General features: G+C 37.3%; 1 protein-coding gene across 1 annotated transcript in view; it reads left to right on the forward strand.

Annotated features, from left to right (window-relative positions):
* LOC139725786 (protein zwilch homolog) overlaps positions 1–12,429 on the forward strand; it is a 79,535-nt gene extending 67,106 nt beyond the window's left edge. The window contains exon 15 of the mRNA XM_071636867.1: positions 12,271–12,429. Coding sequence (XP_071492968.1) covers positions 12,271–12,429 — 159 coding nt within the window. The remainder of the gene's footprint in view (positions 1–12,270) is intronic.
* Positions 12,430–27,139: the final 14,710 nt, after the last annotated feature.

The following is a 27,139-nucleotide window of genomic DNA, read 5'->3' on the forward strand; positions in this document are numbered from 1 at the left end:
AGTGTTTTGTTTTTGATGAACCTAAGAACATTTGGGACCGATTAACTGCAAGTTCCAATTTTATTAGGTTCCTCCATATTTTCACTTTGTTTAGTATGTCGTCCATCTCAAGGACAAGGGTAAGAATAAACATGATTTATGCCTGTTATCCATTACGCTTGACCGTTGTGGACTAATCCCAAGTATACTGTAAAACGAGGAATGTTTGGGTGCATTCTAATTTCGCCAGAGCCAAGATTTGCAAAATTACAATGCAAGCAAAAGTACTTGTCTACACTATATGCATTGAATGTTAGAGGCAACTTGTGAGAATTTCATGCCACGAAAAAAGCCGTCAGCTCCAATTCGCGAATATTTCATGCTGCGAAATATCATGTTTTTCAGTAATTAGGCAGGTGTCTATGGATAATGCCTGTTGCAGCAAAATCAGCTTGTCCTTAATCATAATGGGGTAATTATATAAGTTTGATTAATGTGCATGCAAATAGATGCACTGTGTATGTACTACTCATAGTTGTTTATTACATTATAACCAATATGTATCATCTATTTTCATCACTGATTGATGGATTAGTTGAAATTTATTATTTTTCATTATTATTATTATTATTATTATTATTATTATTATTAATGTTATTTATCTATCTATTTGTTTATTTGACCAGATAAAGAGCATCTAAACATTACACACAGTAGACATAAACTAGAGTGAACATCGTAAAAGGATACACTGTACTGTATAATTATGTAACACAAAATACTAGGGTGAAGATGATGAGAACATGTGGGTCAGGAAACACTAAAGTAAATACTTTTATTATATACATGTAATTGTTATTGTATATATTTTGTATTGTTTTACGTATTTCATGTAAAAATATGGAAATAAATTGAAATTGAATTCAACTGAACTGAACATTTTTGGTATTTCTAGAGTAAACGTTTGATGTAAGAATCATCAAGCCAACTTTTTAAAGACATTCCTACATTCCTTTAATTACCCGTAATTTCATATACTGTAAAAAATTTCAAATTAGAAATGCCTTTTGAATAAAAGAATCCTGAATTTTAGCACAATTGAAAGGAATTGTAAGGATATTTTGAGTACTGAGACACACACACACACACACACACACACATATTTATATACAATTGTATATATATATATATATATATACAATTGTATATATATATATATATATATATATGTTCATAAATTGTCATTTTTGTGTTGCATTTTAGGAAAGACAGATCTTGTTCTTCGTACTCAAAGATAAAAGTTGAGAGAAAAAAAAGACTCAGTGACTGAAAAAATACAATTTTAGGATTTCTTAGAAGACATTGCAACATTCTAAATATATCTTGACGTGCTGAAGCCTGGCACTAATCGAAGCATTGTGCGTCAGTAACATTAGTAGTCGGTATTATTTATGAACATTCTCAAAGGTGGCATTAGTTGTGTCCACTGAAAGCATGAATATAAAAAGATATATATATATATATATATATATATATATATATATACACGTATATGTATGTATATATATATATATATATATATATATGTATATATATATATGTATGTATATATATATGTATGTATATATATATATATGTGTGTATATATATATATATATATACCATGCAGTTAACAAAGGAGAAACTATCCACCTTGAAAGTGTGAGTGAAAGAATTGTGAATAAAAATGTCCAAGGAACAATACATGTACTACACTTAATCTCTAATCCTATGTGTGTCTATGTACATGTTGCTAGTACCTGTCTATGCTTGAAAGTAAGTACGTGTATACACATCAAAGAGACTAATTTCTCAGAAGACGGGAAAGATTGGCATGAGTGTTTGTTTCATCTCGACTGCCAGTGACAAACACATCCTATTTTTATATACACGCTTCAGCACACCATACAGCCATTTATTAGAGGCAAACTGACTCGTGAATGTCCCCTCTAGTGATTAATGGGATGCAATGCGTAAATATGATATGTGGCTTTGAAAATTACGTGACAGCTAGACGTCTCGCGCAAATTTGCTTAGTCACGCTTGGAATCTTGTGTATGTGTGTGTGTGTGTGTGTGTGTATGTGTAGACACTCCAAAAGCTCGTCGGATGTGGCGCCATTTCGTGGAGTCCTACGTGCGCTCGTACTTCGCCTCATTTTTCAAGATTCTAGCTTCCACTGGATGGTTCTGTGACGCAGGACCGAATATACACCACCGCTCTCCTGTAAACAGTTTAGTTAAATTTGTGTCAATTAATCAGATTCCGCTCCGGGTACGGTAACGTAGGACAACCCTCACAACAGACTTCTAAAAAAGAAACAAAGGCTTAGTATCATCGTTATGATTAATGTGTATGTGTGTGTGTGTGTGTGTTTCCATTGTGTTTGCTGTACAATTAAACTTCCATTTTAATTGTTATCAATTAAATATGATAATGACATGCTCAATGTTTTCACTATCAACTTTTAATTCCCACATCTACTGTTTGAAAAAAAATAGTGCACAGAAAGAAAATATTTTTGTGAAATTGTTACAAATTTATGCAAATTCAGATTGCTTGGCTGACATTATTTCTATGGATATAAAATAAATACCACTGGAAAGTGTCATTATGTCAAGTAAAACCAAGCAAGGTTCTTCTACGGTACTTAAAATCAACCTGAAACAAAAACATGAATTTCAGTAGGACACTATAACACTGTATCATCTCTAGACTACTACATAGTATAGTAAGCTATGCGAAGTACAACGTAGGTTCAAAACTGATGAAAATGTCTGCACAGACCGAAATTAGACGGAGTGAGCGCTGAAAGCTTGACGTCGTGTCAGATTTGTTCTCTGTTTTTGTGATTTGGTGCATTACAATGAGTAACATGGAATGTCAGGAGATGGCTTCATCGGCATATTTATTACACGTGAGCATTTGGCAACTCTGAGCATGAATCATATTGCAATGAAGAAATGCTGAATCTGACTAACATTGCAAAGGTATTCTTCGACCGATATTAAAATTCAGTTTGAAGATGTATGCCTTCCCTGCCCCGCTCTTTAGCAAAACACTTAGCACTTCGCCTTTGTCTGGTCAGTTCAATACTTTTAGCTTCGAGCCAGCCTCAAGGATCAAACTGCATGTGTTTGGTTTTTTCTTGTAAATCGTAACAGATTTACCAGACAGTGTTTTCAAATTATGGTTAGAACTTATGCATACGAAGGACACAAGATGGCCGTGTGTGTGTGTGCGTGTGTGTGCGTGTGTTTATCTGCTTTCTGTAGACTGTTATGATTATAAATAAATAAGCCATTTTTCTGTCTCCCACTCTATCCTTCTCTCGTATGTTTTGATATTTTCTAAGGGTCCAGACATCAGCATCGACAAAGACGTGGGTGTTGTATGTTTGTGAGATACGTGTAAATTCATTATTCTAATTAACAAATTATGTCTGCTTTCCCTTCGTGCGTCACGGAGCTCATGGACATCAAAGTTTTCTACGTTGATTTTTATTAAGTCCGTAATTTTCAATTCGGTTCATAGTCACTGAAATATGTTTGACATCGGATATTATAGACTGCTTATCACATTGAATTCATATCAATTCCTTCAGTAACTCGTGTACAATCAATCAAACAAAATGTATAATATCATATTTATAGAGGGCTCGACACCGACATCTGTCTTTGCTGGTATTATATTTGAAACGCTGGTGGTCCGAAAAAAAAATCTAGTGACTATGGTCTTCTTTTGATTCTTAGTTGCTCGATTGGGCCGGTAAAAGTCGAGCCCTGATATACATATAAACAATTCAACAATTTTGGAATGACACCCCTCACTCTCACCAGGAATTTCCTATCGGCGTCTCCATTAACTAGATTTTGTTATTTAATCCATCATTAGATTTGGAAATAATGTCTTACGAAAAGTGTATTGAACTCCTGGGGACCGTTTCATGAAACTTTTTGTCAGTGATTTACACTGACAACTGTTAAAAGCTACTGAAATCCTTGCGTCTGATTGGCTGATAGCAAATTTGCCGGTGAAAACCTCCGACGAACTCGTTGATGAGACGCCCCCCAGATCTCTGTTGTAAGATTATGAAATTGTTTGCGCGCTGTTTTGAGTGAATAAATTATAGACTGGAACATACCTTTTTATATTTCAGTGTGTTGTTGACTATGTTAATGATACAACTAACAAGCATGAAGTTGTTCGGTAAATCTCTCAAATCTGCCCATGCGGTATGATCTTTTGGAAAATCTCGTAAACTTAAAACAAGAAAACGAATCCAGAAATAAATGAAGGCGTCGCTCAAGTACGTCATGCCTGGATTTGTCTTCAGATCCCTTAAGGGCTTCGGACCAAACCAACAACATGGCCTGTTTTTCACATAAACATCTTAATTGCTTGAATCTAGTCTCGACAGCTCGTTTTCCTTTTGCACCGTTAAAGCCTCCAAGAGAAATGTCATTTTATGTATGGCTTTTCTGCATCTTGGATGGGTGATTATTTGTGGTGTCCTTTCCCGCTGTATCCTCTCTGCCTTTTTCGTTCGAGCCGGATGAGGTTTTATGTCATTCCTGTCTGGTATGCAATCTTCGATGTGAGGATATAAGACATTTTAGATGTAAATATTTAACGGGAAACAGACATGCGGTTACCGTTTATCTAATTCAGACGATTATTTCTGGCTTAACATTTTAAGGGATTACAGAGCAATATTTTCTACAATCTTGGCAAAGATCGAAGAGGAAACATTGCTTAAGAAGGTGAGGGTTGAAGAAGCAGTGACGGATCCAGGGGGCGCCCCTTTAATTTTTTTTTTAAAATAAAAGTATGCATCAGCTGGTGTCAACTGATGAAGGACGAAAGTGGCACCAGAAATATATACTGGGCCTCCACTTTCCAAAACGCAGCGCTCGGTCCCTACGCTCACTTGCTTTACGCCCCCTCCCCCCCCCCCCCCACCCTCCTTCTTTACGGAATTCCTGGATCCGCCCCTGAAAAGGCAACCGGAGGAAAAAAAACTCATGAGAGCATGCCATGAGAGTTTGTGAAATCTTTTTCTGCGCCTCTTGGTCACTGTCATAACAGGGGACTGACGTTTAAAGCTTGATTTTCGTATTGATCAGACATCATAGGACCATAGAGCGATGTTAAGACGAAGCATTGGTCTTCGGTTCTCTGTTAATATGATATTATCGTAACATTCATTTCTGCAATTCGACTGATCAGTGCAAGGAATCAGATACAAATAGAAAAGTAATTATAGAGGGATCATCCTAGGGAGATCAACAGTTGTTTTGTTTTGTTTTTCTTTCTTGTATTTGCACACACACACACTGTGCAAGATAAATTCTGTAAGATTTGGTGACTTCGGATGATAAAACTTTCAGAAAAATATGTCTGCAATTGTTATAAACTTTGTAAACATTCTTAGTTTGCCGTCTTCGAATAGTAATAAGTAGGTCATTCTTCAGGAACCTCAAAATAACGACTTCAAGAATTTGGCGCAACTGTTAATGCTGTAAACATCGAAATCTGATAATCCCACAGCTTACCAGTAGAATGTTAAGGATTAATATTTTGAATCGTTCTATGAATTATCGTTGTGGAGGCAAGGGAAAGGAGAGAGATAGAGAAGAAGAAAAAGAAGGAAGTATAAAAGAAGACGATGATGACACACGCTTACACACAGATTAAATTTTCACTTGGCGCCTCGTAGTGTGAGGATCACGCCACGCCAAACGCATTCACGCTCAGAGATGCATTAAGCGCGGTCGCCGTAGGTCCTGCTAATTCTCCTTGCGTGGGTTGTGCGTCGCCCACTCGGTCTTACCGCGTTATTTCTCCGCGTATTAAAATTCGGCCGAAGGACTTATGCGTAGCTTGTTGACAGGTTGCGTTGTAATGAAATATGGTACGGGGGGGGGGGGGGGGGGGTCAGCGATTGTCTGACGATTATATCTTTCTGCTAATCTTCTTGTTGCATTTCACATTTCAAATCCAAATAAGAATTCGTGATAGTATTACGACACTGGAGAAAGGTTATGCAAAATATTAGACTTGTTATGTATAACTGGAGAGAAAAAGAATACGACCTATGATTTTTTTTTTCTGTCTTGACCCTAACCCATAGTCTTATCGTTCATGCTAATGTCAGCAAGCAGTACATTAACGCTTGCAGCTCTTAAATGTTGTTTGGTTCACTGACTTGCAGTTCCTAAATTTAGTTAAGACGTAAGACTCTTTCACACCAAAAGGTTGTATCCCCCCCCCCCACCTCCCTCTTCCTATATATCCACTCCAAATAAGCATTCGGTTTCAGCTGTTGTCGTAATGCCACGGAGTCAATCTTGATAGCCGCTGACATTTTGCGCTTTTCTATTATTCATCGACCCATGCCAGGCCAAAGAGTAAGATTCTAGTCCTGAATGGCTCACGAGCTCCTATCGTTTGGTAAATACCAAGCCTCATTTTCTCTTCGGTCCCGCTCCTCCGTCTGTATGAGGCATTTTGTTTTTTTCATTCGCACTCAAATGACATTTGTCTCCCAATTTTGACTGTCGATTTGAAAGGTTTCTCTGACGTCAAATGTAGGACAGGATTCCTACGTTTTGACAGTGATGTTTAGAAAGGAAAAGACAATTTGACGAAGGAATCTAAATTAAGTCGGCGCCGTCATATTCAAGTGTTATCTTGTTTTCTATATCTTGGCAATTAAACGCGGATGACAGTTTTATGCAGTATCCTCTCCTGACGACTTTGTTTTGCATGAAATATTTACCTCTCTTTAGCAGCTAATAGCTAGTGTTGTCTCTTTTATATCTTTTTGACGTATCTCTTTATCAAACGTTTTTGACATACATTATGATGTGGCAAGATTTGGAGATGCTGCCAACATAAACAGATAGTTTCCTTTCGAATTAAATTTCTCATCCTTCTGATCCCATGTTGACAGAAATAAGACGGAGTAATAATTGGTAATTGAATCGACGGTTTACAAGAAATAAATTTAAGTGGAAAACACACACACTCACACACACACACACACACACACACACACACACACACACTCCAAAGAGCACAGTTTAAGCTGTATGCTCACATGTGTGTCTGCAGTCGAATTGATCGTTATCACAAGTTATGCTTTGATTGTGTATGATAATATTCTAAAGATACTTTGAATAACTTACCTCTTCAAAACAGAATACATGTATATCAGTGACGTGTCTTCGTACCTACATGCTTTCAGTAATCATTGTAGGTTGACAAAAAAAATCAAAGCGTAGCCCAACTCTTTTACTCTGTTATTTCCATAGGCAATTCCATAAGAGGGTGTAATATGAAGGACATTACGAGCAGGTGGGAGGTCAGGGGTTACTCCTAATTTTTATTCCGGATATCCATTTTTCCTGTTATTTATATGTTTTTCCCCAGCACAGTGTTTTGGAGGGTATGATTTAATGTTTATCGCGACATGAAGATGTTCATATTGTGCGTCGTGCAGTATTATAGATAGATAGATAGATAGATAGATAGATAGATAGATAGATAGATAGAAAGAAAATAGATAGATAGATAGATAGATAGAAAATATATAGATAGATAGATAGATATAGATAGATAGATATATAGATAGATAGATAGATAGATATAGATAGATAGATAGATAGATAGATAGAAAATAGATAGATAGATAGATAGATAGATAGATATAGATAGATAGATAGAAAATAGATAGATAGAAAATAGATAGATAGATAGATAGATATAGATAGATAGATAGAAAATAGATAGATAGATAGATAGATAGATAGATAGATAGCTGTGGCATAGTGGATAAGACTCCCGACTTCCGAACGGAGCCGTGAGTTCGAATCCCGCCCAGTGCTTACATCCTTGGACGAGATGTTTTACCCACAATGTCCCTCTCGACCCAGGTGTATAAATGGGTACCTGGCAACGCTAGGGTAATAATAATAGCAGGGCCCTCTGGTAGAGCAGTGGTAGCACTGAAGAGGCTACCCTGGGTAAATAAGACCTTATTATTATTATTATTATTATTATTATAGATATATAAAGATAGATAGATAGATAGATAGAAAATAGATAGAAAATAGATAGATAGGAGAGAGAGAGGAGAGAGAATTACAAACAGGGTGAGAGAGAGGGGTGAACGGTGATCTCACACATACACTGCATTGGAGAACGAGAGAAAGGGAAAAGAGAAAGAAGTGATGAATGGTATGACGGACTGATAGATAGTAGATAGATCCATCGACGGAAGAGCGAAAAAGATGGACGAAAAACAAATGGGGACAAAAAGATTTGAGCTGAATAAAAATTGAAATAGGTCTGTATTATTCAATTTTTCTTTGCTGCCACCCAAATACGCGCTTCATTCAAAGCCACCATTATCGCCCTTGACAACCATTTCATCGATGACACTGCCACTTGTCCTCTACTCTAGCAGCGGACTAAATATAACCTTTTATTCTCCATCTGTATCGCTTGAGTCTTTCAGACTGCTATTGGTGAGGATTTGCAGTTCGAAAAGCATCGGACTGAGATAGACTCTGCGACCAGTGAGCGACATGGGGTATTAGTAACACCAATCATCGGACGGAAGGTAGTTTCGCTTTGCGACGTGGTCTTCGCCAAAGCAGCTGGAGGTTGTATAAATCACCGCTTCTCACGAGAGCCCTTACCGGAGTTAAGATGATGAAAATAGCAGTCGAAACAGTGCCAAATGGCGAGACCGTCTTAATTGCCTCTAGATTTATGGCTTCCGTCCTTAGTTCGTTTTGACGCAACCAGGCACGTAAAATGTAAATCATTTTCGTGATACAACGGCCGTAAGTGAGTTTCTCGCAGCAACAGCCTAAGACGTAACGCATTTGCTGCAGCAGTACTTTCCTCAGTACACACACAGCGCCGTTCTGTTGACAAACTGGTTGACAAAATGATAGTTTAACATTTTACTAGGAGTATCCCAAATGCTCTAAAATCTTGGCAAATGTTGCATATACTTAAGCATGGAAAATTGGATTTTTCTGACCTGATGACATATACAAGACATTCAATAACGATACGAAAACATCATTTAAATCCCCAGCTTTTCAGAAAAGAAAAAGCACAAATTAATCAGCTGTATAACATTTTTGTATATCTGGTGAATTAAACAAAAGTCTCGTTTTCTTCTTTGAGTTTCTCGACAACTTTGTTTTGAGATTGAATTGATCCACGTCTGCAGATTTTTCAAGACAATTAAAGGAAGTCACTTGCGACCCCCCCCCCCCGAAAAAAGAAAATGAAAATGAAACAGGCGGCAAGGGAGCAAAATACAGTGTGTTTCCGCATATTTTTTTTCTTTCATCGAAAAAAAACCACAAATCATAAAAAATGTAAATAAAATGATAGGAAGTTTGTATATAGGATCTAACTTAACCCAAGTGAATATTATGTATGTACATCTCAGGTAGATATGAACATGTTATTCAACACTTAAACACTGCAAGGAAAAAAAAAAGGATGGAAGTTCGATAAAGCCACCTGAGTAATAACTCTCTCTCTCTCTCTCTCTCTTCCCACCCCCTCCTCTTTCTCCCTCTCTATCTATTTATCTCTCTCTCTCTCTCTCTCTTATTTCCTCGCTATTTACTCTCCGTATATCGGGGCCAAAATGTTACATTAATATCATAAGAAAACAAGACTATTATGAAGTTTACGAGGACGAATGCGCGGCTATGGTATTAAGTTCGTATCTGCTGTATACATGGTATATCATTTTCGTAGATATTGCTCACTCGACGTGCTCGAGTATAGCCGTATATTCCTCTCTATACGCGACATTTTATTTTGCTTGGAACATGCCACTGCAATTGATTTGCTGTGACCGCTTCAAGCTGTTCAATACTTCCGAGACCATCAAAATAGTTCTGTTTAGAGCGGAGGTTCCCGCTTTCATAAGATGTTTGCAAGCGCTGTTTGTACAGTTTATACAAATATCAAACACGCTCGAGTTTGCAAGTCAAATATCAAGAACTCTCACACTCAGACAAGTATAGTGTTTTTGGCAGACAGCGTTCAAGACCAGAGGTTTTGTTATAGGGAAGTTTGTCGTTATTGTAAGGATTTCTTTCATGACATTCTCAGATATCTTGCAGCAGCTATTACATAAAAAGATCTAATAAAAGATGCAAGCCTCCACCTTGTTTACTTTGTAAGAAAAAGAAAACGACTTGAGGAGGAAGATATTTCGTAAGAAAAAGCAGTAAACAAACAAACAAACAAACAAAGACAAAGATTTGTGAGATTTCTATTAATTTACACCTTAGATGTCGATAAGTGCTGCAAATGTAATGACGCTTTAGAAGAATTTGCAGCTTTTTATTTCATAAGGTGTTACAGATTTCATATCTCATCATGATATCTTATCAACGACCAATACACTGTACTGTGATCGAAATATATTAAATCCGACCGTACTAAACAGTTACCGCAAGTCAGAACTGATTCTTTGAAACTTTTTAAAAGAATTAAATAGATTGCAGATAAACACTTATCTTCATGACGTTTTTGTAGCACAGTATACCTGTAACTGATCGGCAGTATATGGGACTTACGTAGTGGTGCATGCTTGTATAATATAACGAGCCTTTTGTGTTCTCTGAAAAAACTCTGTACTTTGTTACTCAACTTCATTTTACCGAGTTTATTCAAGAGCGTTCTTTCAAGTCTACAGAAATTTTCTGTTCCATTTGCCCGTTTGTTTATATGTTGATTGTTTTTTAGATCCATAATTATGTATTTTTTCATCATTATTTTTCAGTCATTTTCGATGTATATGTGTGCGTAATGATTTTTGTATTTCATAATTGATTTTTCCTTCTGTGCCTTGAGTACATTAGTCATGTGGAATTGGCGCATAAGTACCCTGTATTATTATTATTATTATTATTATTATTATTATTATTATTATTATTATTATTATCATTATTATTATTATTTTTATTATTATCATTATCATTATTATTACTATTATCATCATCATCATCATTATTATTACTATTACTATTACTATTACTATTACTATTACTATTACTATTACTAACTACTTTTCTCCACACTGTCCCGTTGGAAATAAAAAAAGAGGGCCTCCCTGATTATTGATCAGATCAAGTTTATAAATGGACACAATCGTTGTGGTTCCGTGCTGTGTTGTTGACCGTTTGATCTTCAAGTCCCTTAATCATTGCGACTATCGATCCCGGATATCCACTATATACGTAACGGAAGTCACTACCATGGCACCTCATAAATAGACGAGGAAGAGGAAATGCCTGCTATTCAAATTTCAGACTTTTCCTGGAAATTCTGTCTGAGAAACTTTAAACCATCGAGTGTAAATTCTCACATGGAGAGAATCAGAGAAGCAGAAAAATAATAGGAAAATGGCAGTAATGATGATTTATTGTCATGATTGCTTTTTGCCGTTAATATCCCTCTGGCACCATCCTACTCTCTCTCATCCTTCACTCTCTAGCAAATCTCACAAATCATTACCCCTCGATCGTATTAAATGTTCTACTACAAACTCAACTATACTGGAGACGTAACAACAGTCTCAAATCCAAACTCAAATCCCAAGCTACTATTGATATAGGTCCATGATTGGAGCGGATATAGCCACCGCTATTACCACTAAATGACATCTGCGAGGCACATTGGCCACATGTGACAATATCATTTGGCCGGCTAATTTGTTCGCTTTCTGCTGTTTAATCGCTCTGGGAGATATACGCTCCTGGATATGAGTAACTCGATCCTTTAGCTTTGATGGTGACCCGAGTCACAACACGAGGCAGTGTGCGTCTATCAACAGACATTGGCAGTGCCGGCATGTTGCAGATGGCCGTGTCCTATAAATAAACTAAAAATAAACAGCCCTCGATTCCCGCTCTCGAATTATCAATTAATCACTAACACGCCGCTGGACATTCAATTCATCAACTTGTATTGTTAGGATACCATCAACTTGCCGGTGGTTAAATGGATCTGTCGATATGACAGAATATGGCTTATTCGTAGTCGCCAATCATATACTCGTTTAACCTGTTCCTGTAAAAGCGCATGTCATAAAAAAACGTATATGTCTACCTTAGATTTAAGCACAATGTAGTATTTAAAGTGAGAGAGTTCGTGTACAGGATATGCCTGTTTTCGGGGTACGGTATGCTTCCTGATCCTTGACAGAAGATCACGAGCTGTCTGCAGGACGCGGCAGTCACGACTAGGAGTTTCGAGCAGTCATTACGACGGAGCGAGGGAGCCACAGAGCTCTGCGCCCCGCTCCGTCTGTCGTCGCAAATTCCTCCCGGCGTGCAGACAATCCCGGTCCGTCTTCAGTCGTAGCCATGGCAACAAAGCAATCGTGACGTCAAGTTTCGTCACCCCGTACGTCACTGGTTCATTATCAAGAGGCTGGCAGGGCCGCACTCTTCTCATTTACGGCTTGTTTTCTCCTCTTTTCGCAGAGTGCCGCCACTTAAGACAGCTTATGTTTTGAAGAAAAATATGATACACGATATTTGACGTTCCTAATTCGGAATACCAACGCGGTATTTTATGCAAGGACACTCCGAGTGATCCCGGAATTCAAGGTGTCTTTTTTACCTTGTTTTTATATCAGGACGTCTCTAGAATGTGTTTTGGCCTTGCAATGGCGTTGCCTATTTTTAAGTGCGAACATTCTGTAGAATGTCTGTGTGACAAAAGCAACATCCAATCCGTTGTTGATGTTGCTGTTGTTGTTTTTTTTTGTCAGCCTAGAAAATGTATTTGTCTACAAGGTACCTAACCAGCTAACAGGTTGATTCACTGTCACCAGTGGTACAACCATTCAAGATAACACGTAGATAGGTAAAAAAAGAAATCCTGGGTACGACTGGAATAGTGGAAACAGGGACTAAAAACCCTGGGTTGTTTTTTTAGTTACTTGGAAATTTTCACGGAGATATTGACAGCTACCCTAAAAAAAAATCATTTTGATCTGAAATCTAAATTTTGATTGAATTTGAACGTGCTTACACTCTAGTAAAATAGATTCAACTTCGCACCTTTTGACAAACTGTGGGAGCACCTTTAAAGGTACTAGCGGGTCTGAAAGGTGCAAAGTTGCACCCATAAAGTTGCTCCCAGTGTGACTCCGATAAATGTGAAAGGTTGAACCTATATTTTACTTAGAGTGTAAGATGATTTAAGACTAAAGCCTCCTTTCCCAAAGACGTGATAATGGCACAAAACGAAAAAAAAAGTGGAGCACAAGCGTCATAAATAGAAACGTCCCATGTGACTACCGCAAGATTTCCAATTATATAACAAGTGCAGACCAAAATAGCTAGCAGCCTGCAACAGTCATAGTAATTATTAATGATAGGTGTCTACGTGCCAACCAGTATCCAGTCGTATGTCTTGTGAGACACACCATTAGCGTCAATAAGCGGGTCGGCTTATCATTACTTAGAAACTCTCTCTTTATATCTATCTATCTATCTATCTATCTATCTATCGTTCTTTCTTTCTTTCTTTCTCTATCTATCTATCTCTCTCTATCTATCCCTTTCAGTATTTAATCCAGTTTGTCTTATGTATTTACAAAATGACTTGGTTGCACTCTAAAAGTGTTACAAAATAGAGTGAACGCCTTTACAGGTTAGTGTTCTTTTGATTGTAAGCTCCTCACATATAGCTTTGAGCGTGGCTCCCATACTTTAAAGCGCGGGTAAATTTGTATCTATCACTTAATCTGCGAATTAGCATGGATACGACATCTGTCCAAATGAGTGAGGCATGTCTGAATTTATGCCGGTTTAATTAAACAATATAGATTGTTAATGCTTATAGTATACAAGCACATACACATGCACATGCACACACATAAGTTTAAAAACATGCAAATTATAGATTGATTAGAAATTAACAGATATGTATGATTAATGTGAATATACGTGTGTGTGTGCGTGCGTGCTGCTTGTGTGAACCGAAGTTTAATCAGACTTGAAGAATTAACCTCCTCCTAAAGAAAAAAGCCTTTGTTCGTCTCAAGACTTAAAAACAAAATTTGTGTTGATATTTACGCGTACCGTAGATAAATTCAAACATAGAGACTATTACACGGGGTTGCAGTAGGGCAATATACTGTTATTTCTCATAATGTTATTATAGTGTCATGGCATAACTGTCTATCATCTTAAGTTTAAAAAATTACAATACCCTCTTATCTTAACCCCCGCCCCTTTCTTGGTTTAATATTGTGTGTGTGTGTGTGTGTGTGTGTGTGTGTGTCTGTGTCTGTGTCTGTGTGTCTGTGTGTCTGTGTCCGTCTGTGTGTATGTCTGTGTCTGTGTGTAAAGGTCGGCACGTTGTTTTTTTCTCGCTCACCCGAGGTGACGAAAGGTTTGACATTTTAATGTTGACGCATAATGTCTCTGTTTTAGCTATTTTTCGCTCCTCGCTCATTGCTCTGTATGTTTTGTTTTGTTTTGTTTTTCAATGACGTGTACAGAATCATGCGCGCACATACTCATACACATACGGGTGAATATTGCGTATAATTTCAGATACACAAACACACACATACACACACGCACACACACACACACACACACACACACACACACACATATTACTCTTAGTCATACACATACGGGTGAATATTGCGTTCAATTTTAGATACACAAACTCTCTCTCTCTCTCTCTCTCTCTCACACACACACACACACACACACACACACACGGATATTATTCTTACCTTTTCATTACAGCCTGAAAAGACATTCTATGGATTTTCTTTTGCTCCAAAATTGTATACAATGATGTTGGTGCCTTTTTACAATAACTTTTCGGTGTATTAAGAGATTTTATTATACTTTTAACCATTATGCTTCTACAAATACTGTTTGTTGTGAAATTGATATGCAATACTTGTTCGAAAGAGCAAATCCGTAATAGAAATGAAGAAGATTTGAATAGCAAAAACGATATCATAATCTACCAAAGGAAATGATGTATATTTTGTAAATTGTTGGTATTTTTGTTGGGGGCAGAAAATCATTCTTCTTTTTTTCCTTTTTTTTGTGGGTAATATGATGTAGAATGCTGAATCATGGAGACAACAAACGACCAGGCTGCCAGGTGGGGTTAAAAGAAATAATGTTGCTGTTTTATGACTTTTACATGTTTATGTATGAGCAGAATGAAATCATAACTCTACATTTTGTTCAATAATGATGACGATTTGAATGGTACATGATTATTATCATTATCATTATTATTATAGTAGTAATAATACCGATAATGATAGTGAAAGGAATGATTTTTTTTTGCAATTATATCAATATATTTCTTATTGATTAACCTTTGAATGAGCATAGACATGTTTGGGTAGTCATTGTAATGTTTTTAGCTTAATAGAGGAACGTCACATTTAATAGTGATCTGGCTATAAGAACTGGAAGTGTTATGAGAAGTCACTTCGAAAGAATTTGTTGCAGACACCCGTAATCATATACTGAGTTCATTAATTAGGCTTAGGTTATGTAGATTCTATTTGAGAGCCCCAGTCCTCGATAAATTTTAAAGGACTTGCTACATCTAAAAAATTTGACTGTCAAGACCATTTTTCCATTATGCCACATTTCCGGCTGAAAGGCCAATTCGACACTTTTATTTACATTTCTGACATTCCAAAATGTCGTGCCTTGCCGTGTCAGCCCGCGTCGTGTATTGCCGTGCTTTCTCCGCCTGCCTCAGTGGATCATGTACAAGGGATGAGTCAATACCAGCCGGATCATCTTTTTTTGTTTAATGGGCCTACGAAGCTGTGCGGAGTCTGCGACGGTTCAAAAAAGAACTTAGCCAGTGAGCTCTGATCGGGTATACCTTCAACCTGTTGTAGATTAGAAGTTTATCGATATCAAATATCCATCTCATACTGCAAATGTATTTAATGTTTTTACAGCATCGTCGTTTAATCATTCAGTTTGCTTATTTTCCTATTCCTATATATTGCTTTTCTTCAACTTGTTTTATATTTTGCTATGTATGACAGCAAAATGCACGTTAGATGTTCCTTGAAGGAGGTATAGTTTGCATGGCAAAAAAAAATGTAGGCTTCCCGATTCACCATCTTCTTCCGGAACACGGACAGTCAACCTGTCTGAAACGTCGAGATTTCTAACTCTCTGTACGCTTCCTCTTTTCCATCACAGTCCTTTTTAGGACTACTCGAGAAATAACCTCTGGTCTTTATTGATTGCCTCTATCTATTTCTTCTCCTCCTGTCTTCTATCAATTTCTCTTACTCTCACCTTTCTCTCCCAAACATCTTTACTTTTCTCACTTCCTCCCCTTCCTCTCCTTCACGTGTCTTCTACTTTACTTCTTTCTCCCATCCCTCCCTCCTTCTCTTCCCTTTGTGGCCTTCTCCGACCATTGATTCTCTTGTTCCTCTTCTGTACAAAACAGACCTTTTTAGGTCCACACACGATAAACTGCGAATTCTATATCTTTACTTAAAATGCCATTATTATAAATCAGAGCTTGGGAAAGAAGTTTTTACAATAATTACTAAACATGAGAATACATGTATTTCATTTTTGAGCATCAAGATGAAGTACTTAGATCATTGTAGAGCTAGATTTAACCCTAACCTGACGGCGGGAGATTGATACCGCTATTGATGTGTTGTTCATCTATTGTTTTCGCTTTGCTTTATCGAACCTCATTTCCTGCTTTGGAGGATTTCTTAACACCCCCTGGCAGTATTAGTATTACTGCTTAAGAGGCGTTTGCGGAAATCCTCAAAGCCTCAGTTAATTTTGCTTGTTTGTATGTGCATGTATAAATCGTTCCATCAATATGCTTTCTCTTGAACCTTGAAAGAGCAGGAAAAACAAAACTTTCCCTAGTTTCCGTTGACCCTGTTCTTTTATGCCTTGACAATTTACATTGAAAGTTTGTTTGCTCGATTGTGCGACTTCACTCACCTACTCAGCTGTGAAAACATACATTATTCTAGCTTTGTTCTGACCTCGTTGTTTTATTGAGTTTCCCACCTCTTTCTTCCAAGAGTTCTCATTATTATTGAAAACATCTCAATAGCAGATTAGCAGTCGAGAGTATCATTCAGATTGAGAGAGAATCCTCTCAGACAAAACTGAAAGAGAGAGAGACTAGAGATGAAAGAGAGAGATGAGAGATGGAGAGATGAAAGAGAGAGATGAAAGGGAGAGATGAAAGAAAGAGAGAGAGAGAGGGGGGGAGAGTTGAGTTTGAGTTTATTTTATTTTACCACGGGTCACTCACTTAAGCCAATGGCTGTTCTTCTGCGAGTCCGTGTAGTTTAAAAACCATACAATTACAAAATTCAACATTTTATACATAGTGTAGGAAATGAAACAAACAAACAAACAAACAAACACACAAAAGCAACATACGAAATGATATATATTTAAAAAAAGACATCAGGAATATTAAGATACTGAAAAAGATATTAATATGCAATGTTAGAGTTCAATGTAAGCAATTACTATATAATTTATCTACCTTATTTTCAAATATAGAAAGGGATATACTTTTCCTAACATCAACTGATAAATCATTCCATACTTTAGCACCGCGATATGGAACACTATGTTTCTTAAAATCAGTTCTTGGGTAAGGTACATCTAATTTCACTATAAAGAGTAGTGCAGACAGGTATCATCTGCGTACAATGAAACCTTGGAGGAGAGGGGGGAAGAGATGTCTACAAAGGTAGAGATTAAATGAAATCATGAAAGTAACAAGAATGAGGAGGAAGGAGTGGGGGAAAAGACCGAAATGAAATAAAAGAAATAAACGAGAAAAAAGAAGGTTAGAGAGAATATCAATCAAGGCAAAGAAGAGGGTCAAAAGAGAAATGAACATTTTGAGGCTATTTTGCGAACGCTAATATCACTGCTATCGGGTCTACGTGGCAGGTTATTCAGCTAATGGAAAAAAAATAACCGTGAACTTCTTCAACAACAGGTTCATTGTACAAATTCATTTAATGAAAGGTAAGGTTCACAATGAAAGGTAAACGCAAGATTCGTTGTAGTTGGTTATGAGGGTTGTGGCTGACATTCGTATCTTAAACTGTGATATTCAAATCCTGCACCGCTAAATGTATCTATTGATAATGAATATACATATAGTTAGCATGCTACGAACTCTTAATTTACAACGACCAAAAATGCTTCAGCCCTTTAAAAAACTACTAAGGAAGAAGTTATATAGATAAGTAACGGGGCGACCATAGGGAAATAAGAATAGAAAACACATATGTAAAGAACAAGAGTAAAAATAGGAGAAATGAAGAGCAGAAAGACAAACATTGCTGTTAGCTGAAGTAAAAATACAGGGGTACTGGTAGTGATGGTACCAGAAATAGTAATGGTAGCAATACTCTGCTAGAAATTGTGGCGATCCTAGCAGAAGTAGATGTACAAGTAGTAGCAAAATAGTAGGAGTGGCGCCAGTTGTTGCAGTATTATAAGACTGACAAGGACGGTTAGATAAAGGAATGCCGACAACAACCTTAGTACGGATGTTGAAGAAGCAAGACTAAAAGTTGCTCATCATTCTCGTGGTACATTGCATAATCCTGTAACTCCAAATGCATCTTAAAACCTCTGCGACAATTTGTTTCTAATGGACTTGACCATAGTTTACCTATAGGCCTCGAATAGCCTTTGAAAGAGAGGTAAGAGCAAACCCGATCAGAACTGTAGAATTTGATACCCACTCCGGGAGACGCCGTGTCCCTTGGCACCCAATTTGAGGCTTGAGCGATCAAGACTTCAATACTTCGTTCCACAGTCGGACATATTTGCTTGGATCAACCAGCATCAGCATTCGACGAGCACACATATCGGGTCATTCTTACGTTGGCCCGCAGTAGATGCATTGTTGACATTTAGCGAGTGTTGAACTCAATTAACTTCCAGCTTACAGTGATTATGAATGATCCTTCCTCTTGATGATACAAAGACATCCAATAGTCTTCATTTCCAGTATACAGACACTTTACACAAGGAATAATGAGCAGAGTGAAATAAAGGTTTCGTGGGAAGACTCAAGACTAACAACAGTTTTGTGTGTGTGTGTGTGTGTGTGTGTGTGTGTGTGCGTGCATGTGTGTGCGTGTGTGTGTGTTTCATTCTACTTCCATATTACTCTATCCACTTTCCTACTGTGGAAAAGCAGCAGAGTTATATCAGACAAAGTAATATACTCACATGTTCCTGTTCACGAATGAACATTGTGATGTACATTTAAATTATACCGTATGTCCCCAAAATATTACAACGGGACCCTCTGCAATGATAACTTTAAAAAGTAGTGAATCAATCCAAATACAATTTCAGGGTAGGAAATTATAACTCATTGCCCACATCTTACAGAAAACCCCATTCGATTTGCTTCAGTGGTCAAAGAGAAATGAGGAATTTTGTAGAGCACGTCAGTAATCTCTTCCCTCCAAGTTCTGTCTATTGTGTTCACATATGCAGTTCCAAGAACTTCCAAGTGCTTAACTTGGAAGAATCAGACTCATGACATGCTTTACAATAATCCACATTTCTCTGTAACCGCTTAACCAAATTACCAAATTTAAAGGGGTTTTCTGCAAAATAGAGCTAAGATGTTATACTTTAAGACCCTGGAGTAGCATTTAGACAGTTTAATCATATTGAGAGTTATCAATGCGAAAATCCGATTGTTTTTTTTTTTTTTTTTTTGGGGGGGGGGACATACTGTATATAAGTATAAAAGCGTCCATGGGACAATATACGTCTGAAAAACGAGCTATCTTAAGGGGTATTTGTTCCAAAGGGGAAAGTTTTGATTCCCCTTAAGGTTTTGGCAATGTTTTTCAAAGCCTTTTCATTGATCTGGGGCCTCAGGACTACTTCACAGTAGGACATAGATGGCTTATTTTGTATAGATGGAGGACTGTACCATAGGGGAGATTGGCAGGGATGCAAAAAAAAAAAATGGGTGTATAATATTGGATGTGAATAGAAAACGGGTCATTGGGGGAATTTAGGTATATCTGCTTTTTCTTTTAAAAAAAGAGTTGTATTTTCTCATTAACATACAGAATTTAGTGGTATAAGATGCATTTTGTGCTCTTGTCAGTTCAATTCTGCATTGAGCCCATACGCATATTGATGCATAATTTTTCAAAAAGGGCAATGTTTGCATTTTCTGCCTATTTTCATGCTTTTTATCAAAATTCTCCCAAACTATATCATTTATTCCGCATTTTCCCTTATGGTTGGAAATAGCGTTTTATATATATATACATGATTATATGAATGAACTGGTAACATATTCCTTACACACTTAAACACCTATGATTATGGATATAACTCTATCCATCTCTCTCGCTCTCAAATCATAAGATATATATATATATATATATATATATATATATATATATATATATATATATATATACTTATCGTATTACATATTCTGCAAGTGAAATCGTCTGCATGTGATGAAAAGATGAAAATAGAACTCCCATTTTACAATCACAACTAATGAGCAGACGCCCAGCTGAGCTGACATACTTTTCCAATACTGGCAGTTAGAGCATGCAGAGTACGTTCTGTACGGGATAAAGAAAGATGGTCTTAAGCTTGACAAACTGAGGCCTGCAAAATATTATGCTTTCAGGGGTCCGTTTCAGAAAACTTGTCGTCAGTGACAAGTTGTCATAGATGTGACGAGCCACTGAAATCCTTGCATCTGATTGGCTGATAGCAAATTTGTCATAGAAATGTGGCAGTTGTCACTGATGACACGTTTTATGAAACGGGCCCCAGGTATACCATTTGTCAGGAGCACGTAGTACTTGTAGCTGTTCCACACGATAATTCCGTTCCCAAACCCAATGAATAAGATTTTGCCTCATAAGATTTTGCACATAATACTTGTAGCTGTTCCAAACAATAATTTCATTCCCATACACACTGAATAAGATTTTGCACTCTGGTTTACGTTCGGTGAGTCTTCACTGACAATGTGTACAACTCAAGTACAAAAGTCAAGAAGTCCTCTCTCAACATCAAATTCATTACAAACATTATACAGGGCCTGTGCAATATGTGTCATAATGTCATGCGTTCGAAACTGGGATGATGCTATGGAAATAAAGGTCACCTTCCCATTACACTTGATATCGCATATTTGGGGGTCAATTTTCCTTCAATATAAGATTTAATCATGAGACGCGCTGGTCATCATTCCTCCTGGGGCTACTTCCTGTCTTCCTTTGAAATAATATGGATACTGGCAAGTAAATTTCATTACCCCCTGAGCCCCTTCTTTGAAAATGAACCGAAAGAAAAGCATGACGAATCCACCCACAATGACAACACACAGGAACCTAGAAATCAACTGGCCGTTGATACACGAGTTGTCGTTATAAGACTTCTGTACCGCAGAGACCTTGTCTGCGGCCTCCGCAGAGGATCCGAGTCGCAAGCTAATTACCGTTGTTTCAGACGGAAGCAGCCTTGTGATGGTATATGAATATGATTTATATGCAAATTTAAAACAACGTCCTCACACCTGTGAATGCGTTAAACTCAGCGGGTGTTCGAGTTCACACATTGCTATCATCATATTCCAATGCTGTCGGCATATAGGGCGGGGATAGGGCGGAGATATATAGCTTAATCTTTCTCAGTTCGGGCTCCAAGATATCGGTGGTGTTTTTCACACCAGCATTCTCGTCTACAAACTTTGCCATTTAAGCTCGTTGAACACGTAATTTGTCATCCAATATGACTGCATGATTTATTAATGGAGAAAACGAAAGGTGGGAATCTTATGAGTGAATAGCTTTGCTCACCAGCTATAGTTTACAACTTGTTTTAAGGTGATAATGCAACTTGCACTTGCTATAACTCGGTCTTTTGAGATTTCTTTTTATATTCCGACGAATCACTGAGTCAATATCTGAAAATTCAGGGACAAATTTGTTTATGAGTATATATTATTTCACGTGCATGTTGATCTCTGACGTACTGCTCCAAAAATGGTCGACACTGGTCAACTTTGCTTAGTTCCTAAACACTGAATCACACAGGAGAATGTCCAAGATATAATGTATCATCTGCGGGTTGAATTCAGTTATTTACTTGTCTTTTTTAAACCTTTAATGAACCACGTTCAAAATCATATGAGGCACAAAGTTTATACGACAAGGTTGTTCTTGTTGACATGAAAGCTTGCCCTAGGCCTTCCAGGAGTGACAACTAACGAGAGCACACTTGATTCCAAGTACGAAAATGTATTTCGTAAACACGTGTGCATTGAACGGGGACAAAATGGCAATGGATTTGAAATTATTAGTAAGAAGGCAAAATGAATCAACAACCTTGGGGAAAAATCATTAAAGGCATAATTTACCATTTGCAGATGAAACAAAAACCGAGCATTAGTGTTTTATAATAATTCTAAGATGTGAGTTTGGGATAGAAACAACCACTGTAAAAATTGAATCCGTATTAATCGATGGTAAGTATTGTTAAATACACAAAATGTGAACAATAGTTATGATAAAAATGTTTTCAGACTAAACCGTCTACAGTTATGGTTTAATGAGAAAAATACTGATATCTCCCTATATATTTTAGATTTATTGCGAAAATGTTGTACGGTAGGATGTTTTGTAATATAACAGACCTACACATATACATCAAAATAATGTGATATCTTGAATATTTTTTAAATCACTGTTCCCAAAGGTGAACGGGACCTTTAAGTATTTAACAGTTTCAGCAGGATAAAATGACAAGTCGGTTTATGCAGGTATTTGTGTGTTTGGTTGAGATATTTATTTTTTACACTTTGGTCATGTTGTTTAGCCATTCAAACAACAAGCAGAGATGTGCAGACATTATCATAATGTACAAACTAGCATAAGCAGCACAATTTTACTATTGCTAGGCAAGCAGCAAACAATTCCAAGAAAATTAAGAAATAAAGTAGGAACATATATGATGACTATAATTTTCAGCGGAGTAATGATAGCCGGCATTTGTTTCAACAGACAAGAGATGCAAATTTGAAAATACAAAAATGAAAAAGCACAGCTCGTTTTTCAATATCTATTGATGTCTAAAAAAGTGAATGTGTTTTGCTTTAATAGAATGGGATTCAAGTCGTAGAGCAGTATGAGGTAAATAAAGAGCAGTAATAAAATGAAGAGGGAAAAGAAAATTGAAACACTGAAGGAAAACAAAAATAAACATCAGTATGACGTAATGACACATAAAAAAGCAGTGCTTGTCTTTTGAGATCTGAGTCAGTAATGTGCGGATGACTTTGCCAAATTAATATTGCAAAGGTGCCCACACAAATACTGTTATAATGACTTAACAAAACTTTGAGCGACTTCAGGAGGGAGATCATTTCAAATTGTTTAAGTTATGCTTTGTTGAGTATTTGAATTTGTTTGTTGGTTGGTTTCTTCGCTTGCTTATCTAAAGCGAACTGCGAATCGCACACAATACAACACTGTTTAACAAATGAACAATGGGGAAATAAGCCGAAAGCTCACTTATTTGGAATTATGAAATTTCTCCCTGAGGATGTGGTAAGAGCTCTGTCTATTTACCCTAGCTCGATTAATTTATCTTTAAAAAATGACTCTACTGCTTATGTCAGTATCTTATGTCTCGAAAGCTTGACTATATCTTTATTGGGAACAACCAATTTCATTAGGGCTTGCATAAGCTTTGACAATGTTAATAAACCCTGTTTGTATAGTCTGCACCATTGACTGATTAGAAGGACTGCCTACTTTAGACCGTACACCAAACTGTCCTTATATTGTATTTTCTACTTTGTTGCGCATGTTGAATTGGTGTCTAACAAGTTATTAGTATTAACTGCTCCGATTCCTATCGTACTGTTGTGTGAAACCTGGAAGTATCATGCACGGTGGATGCTTTTTTCCCTTCTTGTTTAACAACATCTTAATTCTAAACAAAAATCCTTCCCCCCCCCCCCTCTCAGTCTTCCTCTTTCTCCCTCTATCCGCAAACTTTTCACCCCCTTCTTTGGTAATTCTCCCTCCTTTTTTTTTTCTCTCTACTTTACTGTCTTCATGAACCCTATCTATGGTATTTTATGAGAGCGGCTGGCATGGAAGTCTAATCGACTCTGATAGCTGTGTTCAGATTTTCCAGTCACTGTAGGCTCTGCTTCTTTTCATACATCTTTTTCTTGTTTTTATATGATGATCGTAGAGATTTCAGGGTGGCATCTCATCGCCACAACGGGGATCAGGCGGCAGGATGTTCGGCTGAGGTACGCCAGCATGGGGGGGGGGGGGATCCAAGAACTTTTTGAAGTCTACTCTCTTTCCCTCCCCCTCCCCCCCCCCCCCCCTTCTCTTCCTCTCATTCTCTCTCTACAGCTTGATAAGATTCGCGAGATCTGTCAAAAAAAAAATCTGTGTTGTATCCAAACTTTTTCAGTTCCGATGCTAAGATTTGTCAGCCTGTTCTATGAGGCAACCTCGCTTGCTGATAATTATTGTGGCGACACGAGCTGTGACTATCCAAATTGAGGCAAGCACTCTAAACTCGGTGGTTTCTGAGACAAGGCTGGGTCACTCTCGCAGTCAATATTGTTTGCATTCTGTCTACACTGTTAAATTCTGATGTCTCAGCGCCAGAAATTGTCGAATTTAATAAGAGCAACCCAATAGTTAAGCGTTGAACAAGTCAGTTAAATTCAAATTCTATATCATTTTTGGACAAGAACATAAAATATTTTTCACTTTCTTTGGTAACAGAGAGTAAGGTTTCATAAGCGAAACAATGTTGAATTTTAAAAGATTTTTTGTAACATTTAAGACATGCACAGTCTAATTCATTTTAGTACTCATCCCTGGAGTGTGTACCCAATGAAGTTGCTAAGTTGGAAAAAAAAATACCTGAAGGTAATCAAAGACGCAGATTTGTTTTTGGAAATGAAGAAAGTAATTGTACTTGACAATGCACTCACGAATTTTCACACTCCTTACTTTCACGGCGAAATACCACTAACACCTCACTGCTTTAGAAGTTGTATTTTCAGAAATCTACGAATGAAAACGAGTTACATTACCCCGCCCCCCCCCATAAAAAAGAATTAAAAAAGAATACACATGACACACACAGACAATTCACAGACCGCATCTCTCCGGGGATTGTTTTCCCGCGTTAAACTTTTTTAGTTACTTTACCACATTTTCTTTTTCAAATGAAAAGAAGGCCGTGATACCCTCAACGGTTTTAATGCATCCAGGACCCAGATTTATAAAGAACTATGTAGCCATGCTACTTTGCTGTGAGGTCTTGACAACATCGTAACAACGGAAATGTTTACAGCTGACTGGATGTTGCCCCTCAGGTATCGCAGAAACGTCAATTACTGTAGACTGCGATTGTTGTAAATTCCGCATCCGGAAGTACTCCGTCAGGCAATGGGGTGGGGGTGGTTGGGATGAGGTATAAACGAATATCAGGAAAAGCATCGTTCCTGATATGACACTCAGAAAATGCGGACGTGGCGTTTTGCTTGGATGGCTATATAGGTGGGGCGGAGTATATAAAGGAACATAATCAGTTTTGATAATGGGGCGTATATCAGTCTGTGTATTTCCCTCTGTTTTATGTGAGGATGTTTGCATAAGAGTCTGGATCGCTCTTATATCATTGGTATAAGTGTGATCATGTCCGGGTAGACGAATTTGTGAATATGTGTTTGCAAGTATGTGAGTGTGTGTGTGTGACGATATGTGTGAGGATATGGGGGGGGGGGGGGAGGGGGTTGGACAGAGGGAGAGGGGAAGGGGGGCAAGCCTGCTCTATATTTGCGTGATTGTATGGGTGTACCAAGACTATAGCTACATCAGGTCGTGCAAAGCTCGTTATCATTGCGGTCTCTCTTCGTGGGTGAAACTAACAACGACCGGATGTCATTAACGTAAGCCCTTAGGAAACAGGATATGTGAGCCAATATTCTACGACGTAACTTAATGCTGGCCAACCAAGACAAAATTCAGCATTGTGTATAAACATCCATTAATTATGAATAAGACTTATTATTTAATTTTCATACTCTTTCTCTCCTTCTCCTTTTTTCTTTTGTTTCTTCTTCTCCTTCTTTCTCTTCTCCTTCTTCTTCTTCTTTAATTCTTCTTCTATGCCACCATCATCATAATTATTTTCAGAATCATTGTTCAGTATATAGTGTTATAATCACAACCACCACCACCACCATCAACAACATTATCATGTTAAGATAACGCATCTACATCTGCACAAGTTGCCCTCGACTACTGCAAGATTTGTCCGAGGCTTTAATCGTCAAGTAACGAATACGGCTCGCAGAATTGATTCCAAGTATTAATTTGCATCTGATGGTATTAGGTGGGATGAGCAGTACACAGTAAACAAATGCATCATTAGGCAGGTCTATTTCGAGTTTCCGGTTATAGATATTCTCACACCGTAATTTGTTACTTTGATGGCTTTTTCATTTTAATGCAACTTTCACTCTCTTTGTATTTGAAGTTTCTATCACTTCAGAACGAGATGACCTAATAAAAGATTTCACATAATTTCTTTCTGAGAAGCGGATGCTAATCTCTTTTTTTTCCTCCTTGGCAATGAAACTGTCATTTTTCTCATTGATGAAGTTTATCTTATTCATCAAAGTCCTCGTGACTGATTATAGAGAGGATTTTCATTTCACGAATATTCGTCTGTATTGATAAGTGTGTGCATGGCATGAGAACACTATTGTAGAGTGTAACTCACGGAGATGTAGAGATAGATCACAAAGAGTATGAATGATAATATCATTGTATCCAAAAAGTTTTCCTCCAGTGTATATTGCAGAGAAACCAATTATTTGTCAATAACAATCTTCACTTCAGGAGGTCAAATATGTAATATTTTCTCCCTCTAGCCTTTTTATCTCTATCATCTCATCTTTATTTTCTTCAAGAGCTTGTAGTATTTTTTATTTA

Source organism: Diadema antillarum, unplaced genomic scaffold (genome assembly GCF_040938485.1).
Source record: "Diadema antillarum isolate AM-2024a unplaced genomic scaffold, OU_Dant_1.0 seq00000059_RagTag, whole genome shotgun sequence".
NCBI classification, from domain to species: Eukaryota; Metazoa; Echinodermata; class Echinoidea; order Diadematoida; family Diadematidae; genus Diadema; species Diadema antillarum.